This window comes from Ovis aries, chromosome 12 (assembly GCF_016772045.2).
Source record: "Ovis aries strain OAR_USU_Benz2616 breed Rambouillet chromosome 12, ARS-UI_Ramb_v3.0, whole genome shotgun sequence".
Lineage (NCBI taxonomy): Eukaryota > Metazoa > Chordata > Mammalia > Artiodactyla > Bovidae > Ovis > Ovis aries.
This window is the reverse complement of record NC_056065.1, coordinates 1359634-1380858: the sequence shown is the minus strand read 5'-3', so window position 1 is coordinate 1380858 and position 21225 is coordinate 1359634. Positions and strand designations below refer to the sequence as shown.

At 49.1% G+C, this 21225-nt stretch overlaps 1 protein-coding gene across 1 annotated transcript; it reads left to right on the top strand.

Moving 5' to 3' along the window:
* Nucleotides 1-282: 282 nt before the first annotated feature.
* On the top strand, nt 283-17848 carry LOC114117316 (plasma membrane calcium-transporting ATPase 4-like). Its single transcript, XM_060396690.1, is given in 10 exon segments — nt 283-343; nt 1194-1391; nt 3470-3727; nt 4207-4332; nt 4787-4912; nt 7899-7934; nt 9664-9829; nt 11205-11379; nt 16922-17113; nt 17525-17848. Coding segments are annotated over 10 exon segments (1662 nt in total).
* The last annotated feature ends 3377 nt before the right edge of the window (nt 17849-21225 follow it).

The window sequence follows — 21225 nt, the reverse complement described above, 5'->3', positions numbered from 1 at the left end:
CTCGTCCCGTGCCTCTGGGTAAAGCTGTGTTAAGTGCTTCCATCCTCTGATTCTAACCCTCCTCACTGCTGATCTTTTCTCAAGAACAAGGTTGCCTCACCCTGCCTGTGGGGAACCCGTCAAGCAGTATAGGCAACAACCAGTGCCAAACCAAGGCTATTCACTAATCAAGTTGTGTAAACAACTTGATAAATGCCACCTGGCATTAAATTGTATGCGTTCTCCTCTTTCCTTAAAGTGTAGCCCCTCTTGGGCCCATGAGAAGAGCCTAGGACTCTGGGGATGATTCTGCCTCTTACTCCCTCTGGGGATGTGCCCGGACTCTGTGTGCACACTCACACAGGTATGTAAGCACACGTGTGGTCGTGGAGGGCGCGCCGATGCTCACCGTCTGACTCAGCGCTTTCACCTCCACTGTTCTCTCTCTATTCACTCCAAACGACAGTGCTTCTGGTAGCGCTTTGTCTAAGCAGTACTCGTAGCACTTAGTACATCTCCAAGTGCGTAGTTCTCTGTAGAACAGTAGTACCTCCTAAAGATGGGTGTGTGTGTGTGTGTGTGTGTGTGTGTGTGTGTGTGTGTGTGTGTGTGCCTCTGTGTATGACGGAATGGGATGGCTCTGTGTGCCTACAGGGGATGCCCGAAGCTGGAGTCTCATGAAGTCTGTATCCTCTTCATGTCCTGAAACCTCTGGAACTTGGAATCAGGGCAATTGGTTGGGCTCTGTCTCCTAGCCTCCTAGCATGACCTTGAGCAAATAGCTTATTCTTTATGGCCTTTTTGTGTGAGCCAGTAGGTAGAAGCCACCTCTGCTTTTAAGTCATGACCAGCATTTACATGTTAATATAAGAGGAAAATTCTGTGTCTCAGGAAACATTTTAAGGTACTCTTAGAGCTGAAGCCTGGTGCAAACTCAGTGAGGAAGAGATGAAGTTGTAGGTCTGGGTTAGCTTACCCTGGAGACCAAGAGGCGTGAGCGGCCCCCGTGACCAGCTTGTCTTGGTTTGCCCCCATTTCACACCTGCTGAGTCTGAGGAAAATGAGGGGGGTTGGTCACCCTAATTGGATCTCATATTTGGGCAGATTGGGAAGCAAGGGATCCTCTTTAAAGGGCTCTTCTAACTGCCCTCCTCTGTCATTCAGCTCTCCCACTCTTTTCTTGCTCACTCCCTCCACTCCTGCCTCTCTTTCAGGCCTGTCTGGGAACCCTGCAGATCTGGAGAAACGTAAACAAGTGTTTGGAGAGAACCAGATTCCCCCCAAAAAGCCCAAGACCTTCTTGGAGTTAGTGTGGGAAGCCCTTCAGGACGTCACGCTCATCATCCTGGAGATCGCAGCCATCATCTCCCTGGTCCTGTCCTTTTACCGCCCCCCGGGGGGAGAAAATGAACGTGAGTACCTTGAACAGACAAGCGTGACTCTCTCCTGGGTTCTTTCCACTGTCACTGAAAAGCACGCAGTATTTGTTGACAAACTTTATTAGGTTGGTGCAAATATAATTGCAGTTTCAGACCGTGAATTTTAAAACATAACTAGTTTTAATAGGAACCATTACAATGAACACATTTTTGCCAAAGAGAAACGTTTGTTTATTCCTGTGGTGTAAAAATCCGTGTTTCAGGATCCGACAAACTCTGGGAAAGCATTTTTCTGCATCCTTAGGGTTGTGGAAGCATGTTCCCTGCAAAATGTTGTCGAGATGCTTGAAAAAGTAGTCAGTTGATGAGAGGTCAGGTGAATATGGCCTTCCCTGGTGGCTCAGATGGTTAAGAGTCTTCCTGCAACGCAGGAGACTGGGGTTCAATCCCTGGGTCAGGAAGATGCCCTGGAGAAGGAAATGGCAACCCACTCCAGTATTCTTGCCTGGAGAATCCCATGGACAGAAGAGCCTGGAGAGCTACGGTCCTTGGGGTCACTAAGGGTCGGACAGGACTGAGCTTTGAACAGGTGAATATGGTGGATGAAGCAAAACTCTGTGGCCCAATTCGTTCAGCTTTTGAAGTGTTGATTGTGTGGCCTGCCGTTGGGTACTGCTGTGGAGAAGCATTGGGCCCTTTCTGTTGACCAGTGCCAGCTGCGGGCGTAGGAGTTCCGGTGCATTGCGTTGATTTGCTGAGCATACTTCTCAGATGTAATGGTTTCTCTGGGATTCAGAAAAGTTCAGTGGATCAGACCGGCAGCAGACCACCAGACAGTGACCAGAGCCTTTTTTGGATGGAAATTTGACTTTGGGAAGTGCTTTGGAACTTGTCAGTCCAGTCACTGAGCTGGTCATCGCCAGTTGTCGTGTAAAATCCGTTTTTTGCCACACATCCCAATCCAATTGAGAAATGGTTCGCTGTTGTTTTGTAGGATGAGAGAAGATGACACTTCAGAATGATGATTCTTTTGCTTTCGGTCAGCTCACGAGGCTCCCGCTTACCGAGCTTTTTCACCTTTCCAGTTTGCTTCACGTGCCAAATGACCGTAGAATGGTCAACGGAAGTTCCTCAGCAACTTCTTGTTTAGGTTAAGAGGATCGGCTCCAGCGACGGCTCTCAGTCGGTCGTTGGCAGCTTCCGGTGGCCGGCCGCTCCATTCCTCGTCCTCAAGGCTCTCGTTTCCCTGTTGAACCACCACTGCCCTGCACGTTCATTAGCAGTTCTTGTGCCAGCTGTTACTGATGTTGCAAGTCGTCTCCACTGCTTCACGACCCATTTTGAACTCAAATAAGAAAATCACTCACATTTCCTTCTTGTCTAACATCATTCCCAGAATCTTAGTATAAAATAAACAGCAAGAAATGTCTTTAGCAAAAAAATAAATAAATAAAGCAAGACATGCACATTAAAATGATGTATAACATAACCACATTTATTAAGAACATATTCCAGTAGCAAATGGCCAATTTCAACAGTGCAAAAGCTGCAATTACTTTTGCACCAACCTCATAGCTTAAGTGTTGTGTGTGTGCCCGCCCCCACCCCGTTATCTGAGTGGGTTCTCCAAAGGAAACTGAAAAATAACGAGTAAGCTATTCTTCCAACGCATCCTGATTCCAGGGTCTTCCCTGCCTTTCCCAATAAATCCTATTCAGAATGTTATGAATCCTCTGCCCTCACTAAACCAACAAGGCCATGCACCCCAAAGTTCCCCCGTCCCCACGCTGGGCGTCACGGGAAATAGCAGTGGGAGCTGCCGTGCCGGGGGTCGTAAGGCCTCTATATGCGTCTTGCCTGTAGTTTTCACTGACATGGTCCATGCTGTTTAGTCATATGCTTTTTTCGGGTAAACATAAGTAGTTATATTGGTGACGAGATGATGCCCAATCCTGCCGTCTTCTGCTATCCTCAGGATAGCTATTTTTCCCGAGTTTTCTGTTCTTCTCTTCCCCTGGCTTTCTGTTCTGGGGAGTTACGGGAGTACAACCCCCATTTTTAATGTCAACAAAGGCCCCTCGGTGACCCTTTCTCTCCTTTCTCTGGGCTAGAGTGTGGTCTAGCCGTCAGTAGCCCAGAGGACGAAGGGGAGGCGGAAGCTGGCTGAATTGAGGGCGCAGCCATCTTATTCTCGGTGATCATCGTCGTGCTCGTGACTGCCTTCAATGACTGGAGCAAGGAGAAGCAATTCCGGGGGCTGCAGAACCGCATCGAGAAGGAGCAGAAGTTCTCCGTTATCCGGAATGGGCACATCATTCAGCTCCCTGTGGCTGAGATTGTGGTGGGTGACATTGCCCAAATCAAATACGGTGAGAGCTCTGTGGTTCTTTTCTCTTTTAGCTCTGTTTCTTACACCTGTGCCACCCTCCCTAACAGAGGGCTAGGTCCTTTGGCATAAGGGGGCTGGGAATTGCTGAGGATCCAAAAAGATAAGACCCCAAATTGTGTTAGCTTCTAGGTTAGAGTTTAAGGAGGTTATGGAAAAATAATTCAAAGAAAGCAGTAACTGACCCTGCCAAAGATGTCAGACTGTACCCTGTATGTCTTAGACTACAAGCAGGTAATATTCAGGCCATGGGAAGGTGTTTGGGGATCAGGAACCGTTTGAATTTATAATACCCAGAGCAGAGTTTTATCGCAGGTTGTCAGATCTGAAGCTGTCTTTCAGAGGTTCTCCAGGCTCTCCCGGGCTGTTGCCTACAGATGGAGGCCCGGGAGCAGCCCTGAGACGAGGCCAGACGGTCCTCACCTGCCCTCTCCGTGTCGCCCCTTCACCGCCGTGTGCTAGGTGACCTGCTGCCTGCAGACGGGATCCTGATCCAGGGCAACAACCTCAAGATTGACGAGAGCTCTCTGACGGGGGAATCGGACCATGTCAAGAAGTCCTTGGAGAGGAACCCCATGGTGCTCTCCGGTGAGGCCCTGATGACACCAGCCCCCCGCCCCCTCCCCGCAGACACAGCCGCAGAGACCGGTCCAGACCTTGCCCTGTCTTCCGACTGTGCCCCGACTCCTGCCCCAAGGCTCAGCGGGGGCTGTAGCGTGTCAGTGGGTTGAATACAAGGATACTGAGCAACCTAACGGAGGTTGTCCATGGAGCAGATGCTACAGGAGCCTTGAAGGGCTCTGCTGGCTGGAGTGGGTGGTAGGAAAGGAGCCTGACCCCAAAGCCGCTACACACATTGTTCTCCTTCCCCCCCAGGTTGCTTGCTCTTGATCTTTGCCTACTATCTGCCAAGTATAACACCATGCAGAGGAGGGAAAGGAAGAGGGATTGCTCTCTTCCAAGTTTGTGTCCACACCAAAGGATGGCCAGGTATTTAAAAAAAAAAAGGAAAAACTCTTCTCCCATCTTCTTTCCCATATAGGGACCCATGTAATGGAAGGTTCTGGACGAATGGTAGTGACTGCTGTGGGTATCAACTCTCAGACTGGAATAATTTTTACCCTCTTGGGAGCCAGTGAGGGGGAAGAGGAAGAGAAGAAGAAGAAAGGTAAGGGGCTTTCAGAAGAGCCTCACCCCTCCCATCCCCACGGACAGACTAGGAGAGGGAGCTGGTCTGCAGTGGAACACCTGGTTGGCAGACTGCAGGATGACGAGGACAGATCTTCAAACCCCTTCTTTAGCTGACGGTTTCCTCCCTGACTGCCCACGGTGCTGTAATGGAGACCAGATCCAGCTCTGCTCAGCGGTCAGGTTGCACTGGTTCCTGCGTTTACTGGTGGCTGTAAGACAATGAGGTGGAAGGCCTGTGCAAACGGGCCGGCAGTGTGCTCTGGCTCCAGCCCTCGCCACTTTCTTCCTCGGACACGGGGGGTTATACGAACCATCAAGGCTAAGGGAAAACTATCCAGGAGAAGAAACTGGTTTCCTGCTGAAACTGTGAGCAGGAAGAGAGATACAGCCAGAAGGGTGGGAACAGAGAGGGAATGTCTGCCTCAAAGTTAGCCCTGTCTTTGCCATTCACTTGTTCCTGAAAGCGAGAACAAAAGAGAAGTGGAAAGCAAAGGAGAAGAGGAAAGATATGCCCATTTGAATGCAGAGTTCCAAAGAATAGCGAGGAGAGATAAGAAAGCCTTCCTCAGCAATCAATACAAAGAAATAGAGGAAAACAATAGAATGGGAAAGACTAGAGATCTCTTCAAGAAAATTAGACATACCAAGGGAACATTTCATGCAAAGATGGGCTCGATAAAGGACAAAAACGGTATGGACCTAACAGAAGCAGAAAATATTAAGAAGAGGTGGTTAGAATACACAGAAGAACTGTACAAAAAGGATATTCACGACCCAGATAATCACGATGGTGTGATCAGTCACCTAGAGCCAGACATCTTGGGATGTGAGGTCAAGTGGGCCTTAGGAAGCATCACTATAAACAAAGCTAGTGGAGGTGATAGAATTCTAGTTGAGTTCTTTCAAATCCTGAAAGACAATGCTGTGAAAGTGCTGCACTCAATATGCCAGCAAATTTGGAAAACTCAGCAGTGGCCACAGGAGTGGAAAAGGTCAGTTTTCATTCCAATCTCAAAGACAGACAATGCCAAAGAATGCTCAAACTACCACACAGTTGCACTCATCTCACATGCTAGTAAAGTAATGCTCAAAATTCTCCAAGCCAGGATTCAGCAATACATGAACTGTGAACTTCCTGATGTTCAAGCTGGTTTTAGAAAAGGTAGAGGAACCAGAGATCAAATTGCCAGCATCCACTGGATCATGGAAAAAGCAAGAGCGTTCCAGAAAAAATTTATTTCTGCTTTATTGACTATGCCAAAGCCTTTGACTTTGTGGATCACAATAAACTGTGGAAAATTCTGAAAGAGATGGGAATACCAGACCACCTGACCTGCCTGTAGAGAAACCTATATGCAGGCCAGGAAGCAACAGTTAGTACTGGACATGGAACAATAGACTGGTTCCAAATAGGAAAAGGAGTAATCAAGGCTATATACTGTCACCCTGCTTATTTAGCTTATATGCAGAGTACATCAGGTGAAACGCTGGGCTTGAACAAGCACAAGCTGGAATCAAGATTGCAGGGAGAAATATCAGTAACGTCAGATATGCAGATGACATCACCCTTAAGGCAGAAAGTGAAGAAGAACTAAAGAGGGCCTCTTGATGAAAGTGAAAGAGGAGAGTTAAAAGTTGGCTTAAAGCTCAACATTCAGAAAACGAAGATCATGGCATCTGGTCCCATCACTTCATGGCAAATAGATGGGGAAACAGTGGAAATAATGACTGACTTTATTTTTCTGGGCTCCAAAATCACTGCAGACGGTGATTGCAGTAATGAAATTAAAAGACGCTTACTCCTTGGAAGGAAAGTTAGGACCAACCTAGACAGCATATTCAAAAGCAGAGACATCACTTTGCCAACAAAGGTCTGTCTAGTCAAGGCTATGGTTTTTCCAGTAGTCATGTATAGATGTAAGAGTTGGACTATAAAGCAAGCTGAGTGCCGAAGAATTGATGCTTTGAACTGTAGTGTTGGAGAAGACTCTTGAGAGTCCCTTGGACTGCAAGGAGATCCAACCAGTCCATCCTAGAAGAGATCAGTCCTGGGTGTTCATTGGAAGGACTGATGTTGAAGCTGAAACTCCAATACTTTGGCCACCTGATGCGAAGAGCTGACTCATTGGAAAGGACCCTGATGCTGGGAAAGATTGAGGGTGGGAGGAGAAGGGGACAACAGAGGATGAGATGGTTGGATGGCATCACCGACTCAATGGACATGGGTTAAGGTGGACTCCGGGAGTTGGTGATGGACGGGAAGGCCTGGTGTGCTGCGGTTCATGGGGTTGCAAAGAGTTGCACACGACTGAGCAACTGAACTGAACTGAACTGTTCCTGAAAGAAGGAAAAACAGAAGGCAGAAAAGATAACAAACCAAATGTGCACCTTTCCCTAAGCGTTCCTTGTCTTGGAGAAGAAAAGGATTTGTACCATTTGGCTGGAGGTGCATCTTGGGCTGTTTAGGGAAGGGCAGTTAATGAAAAGGCAACAAAGCTCATTCAGTTAGGAACCAGCCTGTTTCTGCAGCTGCCTTCAGAGTGAGTAAGGAGGAGGCTTGCCTGGTGCTGGTGAGCTGACACGGAGGCACCTTGCGCGGCCTTTGCTACCAGGCAGAAACAGTTCAGACCTCTCACTCCCTAAGCCCCACCCCATTTCTCCAAGTGGTTTGACTCAAGCCAGAAGCACCTCCCAACAGCAGCCGTGCTCCAGGAGAAAGCAGCTCAGGAGGGAGTGTGCACTCCCCTCCATGAGTGGCCTGGTCCAAACCCCAGGGATTTGTGAGAGCCTCTAATAAAAATGGGGATAAACAGAGGTGTGAGCTTCCTTTACACCCCCTTGGCTGCAACTCAAACCCTTTGCTGTCCCTTTTAGGCTCTGACCAGGACCGGCAAATTGGATATCTGATCTCTGAATAGTCATTTTGGGTCCCCACCCCATTTTTTTCTTTCTTGTTCAAACAGGTAAAAAACAAGGAGTCCCTGAAAATCGCAACAAAGGTAACCTTTCCACTCACTCATTTACCGTCTCTACCTGCCCACACTCAAACCAGACCTTTCCAGGCCATCTGCCTTCCCCCTGTTCCTCTCCATAAGTCTGTTAGCTGCTTCTGTGGCCCAGATGCCTCATCCTGAGGATGGTGCAGAGATCTGGGGGTGGTCCCAAGCTGCCAAACCCAATCTAAGGTGGGATGCAGCACCCTCTGCTGTTAGCTCAAGGGGCCTCCTGTCAAGATTTCTCTCGGGAAGCCTGTGTGGTGATCTGCTCTTCCCAGGGTGCTGACCTCCTTTTTCATTGCCCTTGGCCAGAGTTAAAGAGCAAGGACCCTTAGTCTCTGGGTTGGAAGTCTGCAGGGTCCTTATGGGGGAAGGAGTTGGGATGGGCAGTCCCTGCACCCTCTTCTTCCTCTTTTGGTGCCGTCTTCCCATCTAGATGCCTTCTCAGCTAGTCTTCTCTGGGGTGCAGAGAGCCCTTTCTCTGTAACCTCTGTCCCCACTTCTTTCTTCTCTCCAGTCTGTTTTCTTCTTCCTAATCTGATGTGTGTTTCTTTTTTGGTGGTTGTGTTTACATCCTGTCTCTGTCTTATTTGTGAGTCTGACAGCAGAGACAATCTCTCAGGAAGGGCACCTAAGCAAAGGAGCAGAGCTCTGCAGGGTGAAGCTGGAGGGGTGCTGGGGGCCAGCAGGAACTGCTCTCTTGAGACAGCTCCTGGAGCCTTTTTTCCTTTCATAACCTGCATCATAGTGGATTTTAGAAATAAAGACATCACGTTGGAAAACCAGGACTCAACAAAAAGTAATTCTTAAATTTCAGATCTCTTTAACTCTTCTTTTTAAAGTAAAATGGATTTCTATGTCTGTCTGTATCCCTGCCTTGTCTTGTTCCAGAGAGTCCCTGTACCAACTTCTTTCCTTAGGGAAAGGTACTCTGTACCTCCCTACCTTCATCAGACAGGGGAGAAAGGCGATTTCCTTCCCCTGTGGCTCAACTAATATAAGAGGGAACTGGAAAATACCCTGTGTCTGGGGTCTGGGTTTCTTCCATGAAAATCTATATCTATGTAGAGAGAGAGGGGAACCTTTCAAAGAGCCAGCTAAGACCCTAATGTGTTTCCCATGTGGCTCAGAGGTAAAGAAACTGCCTGCCAATGCAGGAGATGCAGGTTTGATCCCTGGGTCGGGAAGATCTCCTGGAAAGGGAAACGGCAACCCACTCCAGCATTCTTGCCTGGGAAATCCCATGGACAGAGGATCCTGGTGGGCTACAGTCCATGGGGTCACAAAAGAGTTGGACACGACTTAGCAGCTAAACAAGACCCTTATGCTCTAGGAACATTTACCAACCTTCCCCTTCAGCCCCTTTCTGCAGTAAAGAGTCACTGTTTTAAGCACTGAATTCCAGGAAGGATGGCTGTTGGTAATAGCACCGAGTGGCAGGACAAATCCTCTTGCGAGAAGAAACCTGGCTCAGGGCTCTGAGACAGTGCCAGGAAGCTGCCACTGAAGAGGAGAGCCATCCATTTCACCTCCAGTTGTTAAGATACCCTTCCCAAGGCCCTAAGAGAAGGTCAAGCTCCCTGTCTGGCATGGGGTGAGGGAGGTCAGATCTGATGCCAGAGGTCCAAGGTGTGTTCCAGAAAGAGACAAAGGGGCGTGTTAGTTTCCCCTTGCTACTACTCAGGGCTGCTGCCTTGCCTGCTGACCTGTCCTCTTTGTGTGTGCACCCTAGCAAAGACCCAAGATGGAGTGGCCTTGGAAATCCAGCCACTCAACAGCCAGGAGGGGATCGACAGTGAGGAAAAGGAGAAGAAGGCCGCCAAGCTGCCCAAAAAGGAGAAGTCCGTGCTGCAGGGCAAGCTGACCCGCCTGGCCGTCCAGATTGGGAAAGCTGGTGAGTAGGTAGGGCCTTCTCAGTGTGTCCGTCAGTCTTCCTCTGGGTCCTCGCCACTTTGATTACCTCCTGTCTGTACCAACCAGGTCTGGCAGGAAGGAGCTGAAAATTCCAAGTGGCTGGTGCAGTTCAAGAATCTGTGTCCTTCCCTGTGACTGTTGGACCCTTGGCTTTAGCAGAGAGACGTGTCTTTCTATTTAGAGTTAAAGGCCCAAAACAAATGGGAGATTAACATTAGCAAGAAGGAAGACTTTAATAACTACTCACCTGCTCAAGCATTGGCTTGAAAATTCCTGAAGAGTAGAGAAGGCTGCTGTTGGCTGGGAGCAATTCTCTAGCATAAGAATGGCCAGGCACAGAGCAATGAGTTCAAAATGAGGACTGGAAGGCAAAGGAAGACAACGATTAAAGAGGGGCTTTGCAGAGCAGAGGTCACTAAAGGTACTCCTGTGCATCAGGAGAGGAAACAGCTTCTCCATGCCTGACTCTGGAGAGGGTGATAGGGAGGGTGCGGGGAGGGACGAAGCTGGAAGAGGCAGTGAAAGGAAGATTGCTCCCTCAGCGGGTATCCCTCCAAGCAGTCTGCTCCTGCTGTTTACTTCCTGACAGCCCCGTGTTCACTACAGAGTCTAGCCCAATGCATCTCTCCGTGTGCTGTTCTGGGACCTTGTTACGGTGCAGATTCTGACTCAAGCAGTCTGGGTGGGACCTGTGTTCCTAACAAGCCCCTGGGTGGGGCCCGCGCTGCTGCTCTGCTGAGCATAGTGAGAAGCAGGAACCTGCGGCGATCCACTTGAGCATTCAGCTGCTCGGTCACATCAGCCTGTTTCAAGTGGTTGGTCACCACGTGTGGCCAGTGGCTCCCTATTGGACAGTGCAAACAAAAGCCAAAGCAACTCTCCATCCTGAATAGGGAGGCCTAGGAGAGCTTCCAGCTCAGGGGAAGAACATGCAGGTTAGCAAACATCTGAGCACCTAGTGGGTATAAGCTATATGATGAAGTCGTTTTTAAACATTATCATATCTTGTTTGTCGACAGTACTGGGAATTAGGCAATACAGGTTAAGCTCTTCCCATTCTGCAAAAAAAGAGGGTCTGAGGCCGAGACGACACGTAACTGATCCGGATTGCCCAGCTGGTAAATGGAAGTGTTATCGTTCAGCCTCTGGGTCTCTGCCTTCAAATCGTGCAGTGCTTTTTCGACTGCATAATACCTGTCTTGATGTACCAGATAGGATATCTGATGAGGTCAGGCTTTCTTGGCTTAGATTGCTACCTGTGAAACAATTTACTGCCCTTTGGTGACACTATGAAACCTCCAGCACAGGGAAAAAGAAGGACAGAGCGTAAAAAGGGAGGTAGTGACAGGGATTAGAGAGGAAGACCAAAAAAGCATCTTTTGTGGGAAAGCGGCCCTGCCCTCACCCTGGCGCACCTGTCTCCCCAGGCATCATCGACAGCACTGTCGGGGACCAGCGACAGGTGGTGGCTGTCACCGGTGACGGCACCAATGACGGGCCGGCTCTGAAGAAAGCAGACGTCGGTTTTGCCATGGTAAGCAGCTCAGCGTAGCATCTCTCTCTGCCTGCAAGCTGCCTGCGCCAGAAGGAAGCCCAGACAGGCTCTGGTACCCTGCTGCTTCCTGGACCTTCATAGCCCGCTTTGTGCTCTTTTCTCTAACTCCATCTCACCTGCCTGCCTGGCCAATAATAATAGATCTAATGAGGGACTCATGAAGTATGAAGACAGGGAAATCATGAGGTTTCATTACCCAGGAAAATAAGACAAACTGAGACTTACCCATGAATATGATCATATTGTCTGCCTGGGCACACTGTAGAAAATTCACGTTCCATATGGAAAGTGTTTATTCTGTAGTTAGCACTGTTCATCACTCTGTGAGGCCAGGAGCATCAGAGTCACTTAGAAAGTTCATTTAAAATCACATAGGTCAGGGTTCGACAGTCAGCTATCTTGATTGAGTAGCATCTGGGCCAGGTCCCAGAATGTATGTTGTTGTTCAGTTGCTAAATTACGTACGACTCTGTGACCCCGTGGAGTTTGCTCAAACTCTTGTCCATCGAATCGGTGATGCCATCCGACCATCTCATCCTCTGTCGTCCCCTTCTCCTCCTGCCCTCAGTCTTTGCCAGCATCACGGTCTTTTCCAATGAGTCAGCTCTTCACATCAGGTGGCCAAAGTATTGAAGCTTCACCTTCAGCATCAGCCCTTCCAATGAATATTCAGGGCTGATTTCCTTTAGGATGGATTTGTTTGATCTCCTTGCTGTCCAAGGGACTCTCAAGAGTCTTCTCCAACACCGCAATTTAAAAGCATTAATTCTTCGGAACTCAGCCTTCTTTATGGTCCAGTCTCACATCCATACATGACCACTGGAAAAACCATAGCCTTGACTAGACGGACCTTTGTTGGCCAAGTAATGTCTCTGCATTTTAATATGCTGTCTAGGTTGGTCATAGCTTTTCTTTCAAGGAGCACGGGTCTTTTAATTTCGTGGCTACGGTCACTGTCCACAGTGACTTTGAAGCCCAAACAGAAATCTTTAGGTGTTTCTAAATAGGTACACTTGTTGATTCTAATGCTCAGGGACACTTAGAAGCCCTCAGATAGCAAAGTACGTTCTCCTATTCAAGTAGGTAATGATTGTAAGCTTCCCATACATTTTGAACTGTTGGTGATTTTTAAGCAGTAGGTGGTGACTCAAGAAGAAATCTATCTTTAGGGTGCTCTCTTTACCCAGAAAATAAAATTTAAAAGTTTTTATCCAAGGGAATTTCAAGAACATACAAAAATAGAATAGTTTATTGAATCCCCGTGTACCTGTTACCCAGAATAAGTCTTGCTGGGTGGGCCAGTGTTGGCCCGCACATACACATTTCCCCTTCTCCAGCTGGATTACTCCCAAACATCTCCAGGATGCTATACCATTTCATCCAGTATGTGTCTCTGGAAGAGAACTATGTATCGATAAAACATACTTAAAAGAACCGTATGCCGTTGTCTCACAGCAATATTGATTCCTTGCTGCTGCTGCCAAGTCGCTTCAGTCGTGTCCGACTCTGTGCGACCCCATAGACGGCAGCCCACCAGGCTCCCCCGTCCCTGGGATTCTCCAGGCAAGAACACTGGAGGGGTTGCCATTTCCTTCTCCAGATTCCTTGCTATCATTAGCTATCTAGTCCGTGTTCACATTTCTCTTGATAAGATTTTTGTTTTTCTAAATTATTTGTCCAAATGGGAATCCAAACAAGATCCATACACTGTGGTTGGTTGATATATCTCTTAAATGTAAGAATCTATAATAGCAGTTCTTGAAGTGTGCTCTACCGCCTCCACCTGGAAACCTACAGAAATGCAGATTTTTCAGGCCTCGCCCCAGATCTACCTAGTGAGAAACCTTGCAGTGGGGCCCAGCACTCCGTGTTTGAACAGGCCCTCTGGGTGATCCTTACGCACCCTAAAGTTTGAGAACCACTGACCCCACAGGACCTATGTGTTAGGGGTTCCCAAGACCACCCTTCACATTTGTGGATTCACTGGAAGGGCACAGGGGACGTGGCCTCTAACTGTACTCATGGCTAAGATTTAATCCACTGGTGTACTAAGAATCTAGTAAGACAGAGTCACAGACAGGGTCTGGAATCCACATGCAGGCGTGCTGTGATTACTCCCTGCTGTGAGGGGGTCAAAAAGAGCACCTGCTTTCCCTAGCAACAAAAATGTAGTGATGCAGGTGATGTTTCTGCCCAGAGAGATGCATCAGAGACTTGGCACCCTAGAGGTCTATTAAGGTTGGCCATATAAGCACCATCAACCCTGCATATGCTAAGATTCCAGACTCCTAGAAGGAAGCAGGTTTTCAATGGAAAATAAGAAAAATTAGTGAATCGCTAACTGATTTTCAGTTAATGTTGACTGAGCACATTCTGAGAGCCAAGTTACCAGATGCTAACCAAGTGCCAGCCTTGCAAACAGACCTTTCACAAGATAGCAGTCTCAGTCATGCTGTGTTAATTCTTTTCTGCACATGCCCTTGCGTCTTTTTCCCGAGCTATTTAATCTTGAAGGAAACGGTTTGTTTTCCTATGTAGGATATACCACGTCATGGATTTTGTTGATTATATCCCTGTGTCCTTTAAAGTGCCCTTGTATTTCCTACAAAGTAGCATTTAGTTCTATGAGCAGTCAGATTCTACATCCCATCTTTCACTAAGGGCTGCAATATGACAATGTTCTGATTTTCTTTCTTTATTAACTTGAATACTTCTATAAAAAGAAAATTACCCTCTTCAACTCTTTGGTTCAGTTCCTATGTGAAAGATAAGTTAAATGCTTGATTTTTCTCCACTATTTACCAGTTCCCAAAGTAATGAGTTGATTTTGGGGGGGATCATCCAAAGTTGTCCAATGAACCTCATGTGAAGAGTTGACTCATTGGAAAAGACCCTGATGCTGGGAGGGATTGGGGGCAGGAGGAGAAGGGGATGACAGGATGAGATGGATGGATGGCATCACCGACTCGATGGACGTGAGTTTGAGTGCACTCTGGAAGGTGGTGATGGACAGGGAGGCCTAGTGTGCTGCAATTCATGGGGTCGCAGAGTCGGACACGACTGAGCTCCTGAACTGAACTGAACTGAAACTACTAAAAGTTAATTGTTTGTTTTTTAAATATCATTATGAGCTCATATTCTTTTGAATATATGTGGCATGTCTCCACCCATTGCCCATATTACCATCTTGATGCTCACACTGGCCCACCATTAGCCTCTCCCGCTCTGCTGAGCACTGTGAGTGTGACCTCAGCTCTCTGGAGTAGCGCTCTCAGCCTCTTGCACGGTGAGACGTGCCACACCCGTCATGCATGTTTCTTGTCCTAGATCTAGAATCATCCACTTTTCAGAGGAGTTCTGCGTTGCTTTAGTGAGAAATGGCATTTAGAGAACACAATCTGAATGTCAGGGTGTTCTTCACTTCTGAGTAAATTCTTGTTTCTAGAACTTTTCAGTGGACAAAGCTAGGAAATACATCTTTTATATCGTATTTATTTGGTTTTGTGTTTCTTTGTTTTAAAGGTAGAATGCTTCATGAATTCATATTGCCATTTCCAATTCAAATTTAGAATTCTAGAACTTCCTAATTTTACTTGCCTGATTTTACATTGATCTAAGGGTATTAACATAATTATTATTGGCTTTATCCTAATATATATGGAATAGTCTCAAGAGAGCAATAATAATACAATTACTGTACTAAAAACAGGTAAAGATTTTTCTTACAGTTCTTTTTATCCTGTAGGTATGTCCTACTACAGATGTAGGATCAAAGTGCTGTGGTTTTCAGAAAGTCATGCAGAACTTTGCATTTTGTGTGGTTTGCTATCAGCTGGTTATACCACTTCATGATATCATGTGTTGGGCTGGCTTCTTTTTTTCCATTTTTGAGATTGCTTATTTTACACTTAGTCTTGTTTTACGCCTATACGAAGTAGTTACATGATTCTCAGCTAAAATATATGGAACAAGGTCTGTTTATAGAAGTTTAGCTTCCATCCCTGTCACCTCCAGCCTGTTGCCTCCTTCTCAATCCCGCAGATAGCATCTTTGATTTTTGGTTTATCCTTCTGTTTGCTCCTTTAAAAATACAATCAAATGTGTAGTATCTTTATATCCCGTTCTCTTAAATAAGGGACACTTAGCTATATTCACCTGTATACACACTATATACTCTTTTTTTCCCCACCTTGCTGTTTTTCATTTAACAACCTAACTTGGAGATTATTCCATAGTAGTACAATATAAAGACATCCTTTCTTTCTTTCTTCTTTCTTTCTCTTCTTTCTTTTAACAGTGCATAGTACAGAATTGTGTGGATATATTAGAGAATCTTTTGAAAGGGAAATTGAATTATATAGTATATCTAACAGATATTCATTTGTTGCAGTCTGGATAGGAAAATAATACTACCAGGTAAACAGAACATATAATCTAATGGTACTCTGTAGGTTTTAGGGGTTGTGAGACATGGCATAGAAGTACGGTCTGGGGATATTAGGGACAGTTTTGTTTAGCAAGCAGGGCTTAATTAATTTACGGGGCGTTTAGGATAGATATCAGACACGACTGAGCAACTTTCACTTCATTAAGGATAGATAGGATTTAAATGGAAGGGGAAAGAGGATGCTCCAGGCTTGGACAAAGGGTGTAAGTGGAAGACTGATCTCTCGAAGTGAATGAGAGAATTCAGGGAGTCGTGAATAAATCAGTAGGCTTTGAGCAGAAAGCTTATATAAGAGCAGTTTGGAAAATGAACCACAGTTCACTTGTTGAAGGCTTTGACGACCAGCTTAGAAAGTTTAGTGTTTCTCAAGCACTGCTTTTCAACCACTGGTATGTCTATTTACAAACCTTGAGTGGCAAAGAGTCGGACAAGACTGTGCATCTGAACTGAACTGAACTGAGTGGTTACCCCGAAATAGGATTTTGAATAAGGACAGAATATCTGAACCATGCTGCTGGACTGCTCCTTCTAGGAAAGAACATAGAGTGACTTCAAGGTGTGGGGGACATGAGGATTTAAAGTGGATATTTAATTTGAAGGTAGAACAGAAAGGACTTTTCCCCTATCTTCTAATTGCTCTCTAAGATGGAGAAGTAGACAGGACAGGAGACCGGCATATCAAAGGCGACTGTGATTTCCAGCCTTAGTTAGGAGTGCGGTGCTGACACCATCGAATATGAAAGGCGACTGTGATTTCCGGCCTCAGTTCAGGAGTGCGGTGCTGGCACCGGGGAATATCAAAGGCGACTGTGATTTCCGGCCTCAGTTCAGGCTGCGGTGCTGGCACCGTGGCCCGGTGCCCTTTTGCACGCGTGACAGCGGCACATTCCCCTTCCTTTCCTCTGAGGGAGAAGACCAGAACACGCTGGTTTAGTCTGTGGAGCTCGTGTGGCTGCTGTGCCCTCTGGTGTTTGTGCCGAGTTCTGAAGCTTCTTGGAGTTGAGGAATGGGTTCCGAGTACAGATGAGCTCCTTTTCCAGTTCCTCACTGTTTCCCTCCCCCCTCTTACCTAAGGGTATTGCAGGCACAGACGTGGCAAAGGAGGCCTCTGACATCATCCTAACAGACGACAACTTCACCAGCATCGTGAAGGCGGTGATGTGGGGGCGGAACGTCTACGACAGCATCTCCAAGTTCCTGCAGTTCCAGCTCACCGTCAACGTGGTGGCTGTGATCGTGGCCTTCACTGGAGCCTGCATCACCCAGGTGGGAGGAGCTGAGATGGGAGGGATGGGGCTGGGGCCAAGAAACAATGGGGGTGCCGTTACAGTGCGTCGGCTGAGGAGCAAGGCCCAGCGTTTGTGCAGGGGTGTTGGGGCAGGAGTTCGCTCTCCCGAGTCCATCTGTTCCTGTGGGAGCATGATCATGTATTCACCATTGATGCAGCACTTACCTGTTAGCCAGCATGCTAAGCACTAATTTGGGGTTCTCTGATCTTCATAAACAGCCTTGTAGAATAGGCATTATCCCCGTTTACAAAGAGGTTAAATAAGTTTCCATTGTGACTCAGCTGGATAGCAGGAGGTAGGCCCTTTCAGGGGCAAAGGTGAGGCTGACGAGTGAGGTGAGGGGTCGTCTGCAAGGAGAGCTGAAAGGAGTGGTGGCTCTTCCTGCCAGGACTCCCCACTGAAGGCCGTGCAGATGTTGTGGGTGAATCTCATCATGGACATCTTTGCCTCGCTGGCCCTGGTCACAGAGCCTCCTACAGACTCTCTGCTGAAGCGCCGGCCCTACGGGCGCAATAAGCCTCTGATCTCGCGCACCATGATGAAGAACATCCTGGGTCACGCCGTCTATCAGCTCACCGTCATCTTTTTCCTCGTCTTTGCGGGTGAGCCACGGGGAGGTTGGGCAGGGTGGGGTGGGGGCCAGCGTGTGGAGTGCGAGAAGGAGATGGGCAGAGAGGGGCCCGAGAGGAGGAAGGCGCAGGGCGCAGGCTGAGTCAGCGGGGCAGGAGCCTCTTCGCGCACCGGGTGCACCTCTGTTCCCACACCGTGGTGCGTTATGGCATTCTCTGACTCCTCTTAAAAATCTCTCAGGGGTAACTTTATGGCATATGGGGCTGGGAATTGCTGAGGAGGAGGGATAAACACAGACATAGAAATCCATTTTGCTTTAAAAAGAAGAGTTAAAGAGATCTGAAATTTAAGAATTACTTTTGTTGAGTCCTGGTTTTCCAACGTGATGTCTTCTTTACTTCTAAAATCCACTATGATGTGGGTTATGAAAGGAAAAAAGGCTCCAGGAGCTGTCTCAAGAGAGACAAGTCAAGGCCTAGGAGGGGCATGCCTCTAACAAGCTGAACCCAACACTGGGGCCGACCTAAGCCAGACAGGACTCTTAAGGTGCTGGGACCAAGAAGGAACACCCTCTCTTTCTCCCTCCAAGGCCTGGTGGGTCTGGAATCCCCTCAGCAGGCAGGCCTTCTGGGTCAAAGGCCAGGGAGAGAGAGAAAAAACGAAAAGGGCCCACGGGTGTTGCTGAGAGATGCCGAATTATTCTCGAATAAGAGACAGTTTCCTCTGTAATATCTGAAACGCTGGCAGGTGGCAGCGGGTCAGGGCTGGGTTGAGTGGCCCAGGACCCCTCTTCTTCTCAAGGGGCCGCGGCGAGAGAGGCAGAGTCCCGGTCCTCCGCGCCTGCTCAGGGTCCCCGCCCGCAGCACCTGCTACTTCTGCCCCCCTGGGCCCTCCGGTTCTGACTTTCTTGAACACCCAAGGCCATCGACCCCTGACAAACCTGACTCAGCACTCCCTCCCACCATCACCGGGGAGGGGACGTTCCCGTCCCGAGAGGAGGTCTCCCGCCGGAGACCGCAGGGAAGCCAGGAGTCAGCCCGGCTCCCAGGCCCCCAGACGCCACCTTCTCCCGCCCGCAGACACTGACTGCGCCCTCGGTGCTGAGAAGCCAGTGTGCGGAAGCGAACTGTGCTCGTCCTGCTGGGTTCTGAACCCAGCCAGGGCCGCGGAGAGGGTAACCGGGAGAAGGCTCCCGGCACCCCGGGGGCAGGGAACCGCGCTCGGCCCAGAGCCCGGGGTGCCCGGTGTGCTCAGCCCCCGCAGGCCCGGGGCGGGGCGGCGGCCGGGCGTGGCCGCGACGGAGGGGGCGCAGCGCGGACACGCCCCGGGCCCGCGGGGCGGCCGCGGGGAGCGGGGAGCCCCTCGGCCCCCGCCCGCGGCTCAAAGCGGCGGGCGCGCCCCGCGCGTCCGGGAGACGCCTCCGCGAGCCCGCCGGGGTTGACCCCGGTCAGGGCCCTTCTGCACGCGGAATCCCCCTCCAGCCTTCCATGGACAGGGGTAGGGTGGGGGGTGTCTACTCACCGGTCCCCACAGTGTGGCAACCAGGCCGGAGTTGTTAGCTGGTCTCTTCTGCCTTCCCCGCGGAAACCAGAGAGTGGGCTGGGTCTCCACCGGCCCTCCCAAGGGAAGGACCTCTCAGGTTCCTGGAAGGAAAGGGGCGCCGGGGAGCTGGGCGGGTGTCCCTGGTCTTACTTTTCTCGGAGGGAGGAGAACTTTGTTCCTCCTTTCAACGCCGGGATTTAAACGGTTTCAACGGCAGAGCTTTCTTAAGAAAACGCTTGTCATGGCAACAGCTCCAGCCAATTGGGGCCACACTCTGGCTCACCAGCCCCGCCCCAGCGGGAGAAGGGGCGGAGCGAGGCCGGGCAGGGTGGGGCTTGGCGGGGAGCCAGGCCATTCCTCCCTGTTAAGGTGGGCCTGTTGCAAGCTGCGGCGGCTTCCTGGTTTGTCTTAAGGTGGTGTGGGGAAAGGAGGGAGGAATCCTCTTTCCGGTGGGGTTTCCTCTCCGCCCTGCTCTCCCTCGTCGAAAGCAACGCAGGCTAGGGGAGGAGCGAAGAGTGGGTGTGGGTGGCGGTGTTCAATGGTTGCTGGGTGGAGGGAAAAAGGAAGCTTCTGCAGGTCGCTGGCTTCCTGCAGCTCCTCTCAACCTCTTACTGCCTTAGACCCCCGACCCAGATGTCTCAGTTCAGTGGCTTAGTCATTCAGTCCCTCAGTCGTGTCCAACTCTTTGCCACCTCATGAACTGCAGCATGCCAGGCCTCTCTGTCCATCACCAACTCCCGGAGTTCACCCAAACTCATGTCCATCGAGTCAGTGATGCCATCCAGCCCTCTCATCCTCTGTTGTCCCCTTCTCCTCCTGCCCCCAATCCCTCCCAGAATCAGTCTTTTCCAGCGAGCAACTCTTCGCATGAGGTGGCCAAAGTACTGGAGTTTCAGCTTTAGCATGAGTCCTTTCAAAGAGCACCCAGGACTGATCTCCTTTAGAATGGACTGGTTGGATCTCCTTGCAGTCCAAGGGACTCTCAAGAGTCTTCTCCAACTCCACAGTTCAAAAGCATCAGTTCTTCAGCTAACCCAGATGTCTAGGTGTCTGCGAACTTGGCCCAGCCCCTGCACCCTCCCCCTGCGTAGGGAGCCTGCTGGAGGAGAAGGAATTGCTTTGGTCCAATACACCTGGACACAGCTTTGCTTGTACACACAGCTTAGTGCACAATCCTCACCCAGATCTCACAGACCCGCTGCCTGGTTAACCACCTCAGTAGGCGCCTCAGGAACATCCCCAGTGCGTGATACTAGCTGCCTATATTGAATCTTACTATATATGGGCTATGGTGCCAAAAGCTTTGTACACATAATTTCGAATGTTCATTGTTAGGGCTCGGAGTATCGGTGCATAGCTCAGTGAGGTATACTAAGCCTAGGACCTGAGTCATGTTTCCTTAACAGAACATTCCTTGATGAAATTAGGAGAAATTCCTATACGCACCAACCTAAAGAAGGCTGGACGTGAGCTCATCCTACCTAGCCAATCATGTAACGCCAGATACCCCTGTACCTGAGACAAAAAGCTGCCTGTATATAAGCCACCATAATCCTTTGTTCGGGGCTCTTGTTGGATTCCACTGTGCTGGATGAGACTTGGGCCCTAGCGCGCTAGAAATAAACTCCCTTCTTGCCTTTGCATTACTGTGGTGGACTTGTTCTCTTGGTCGGTTCAGAGATACGGGCTCGGAGTATAACATCTGGGGGCTCGTCTGGGATCTCCATCCAACTGGGGAGAACAACTCTCCTGGTAGAAGGGGGTAACCTCGTTAGGAGGTATGAGCTCTGAGCACCGGTGTTAATGCTGTAAAGGCCCAGACTAAGTCCGGGGCCCATTATCGTACTGGGGAGGCATCTGGGTATAGGTGCAGAGGGCAGCTGGCACTGAGAACGTCCTGACGGTAAGACACTTGCAAGTAGAGAAGGGGTTTCTAGCTGTATAAAGAGGACCAAAGCATCCTGGGATTGGGTACCT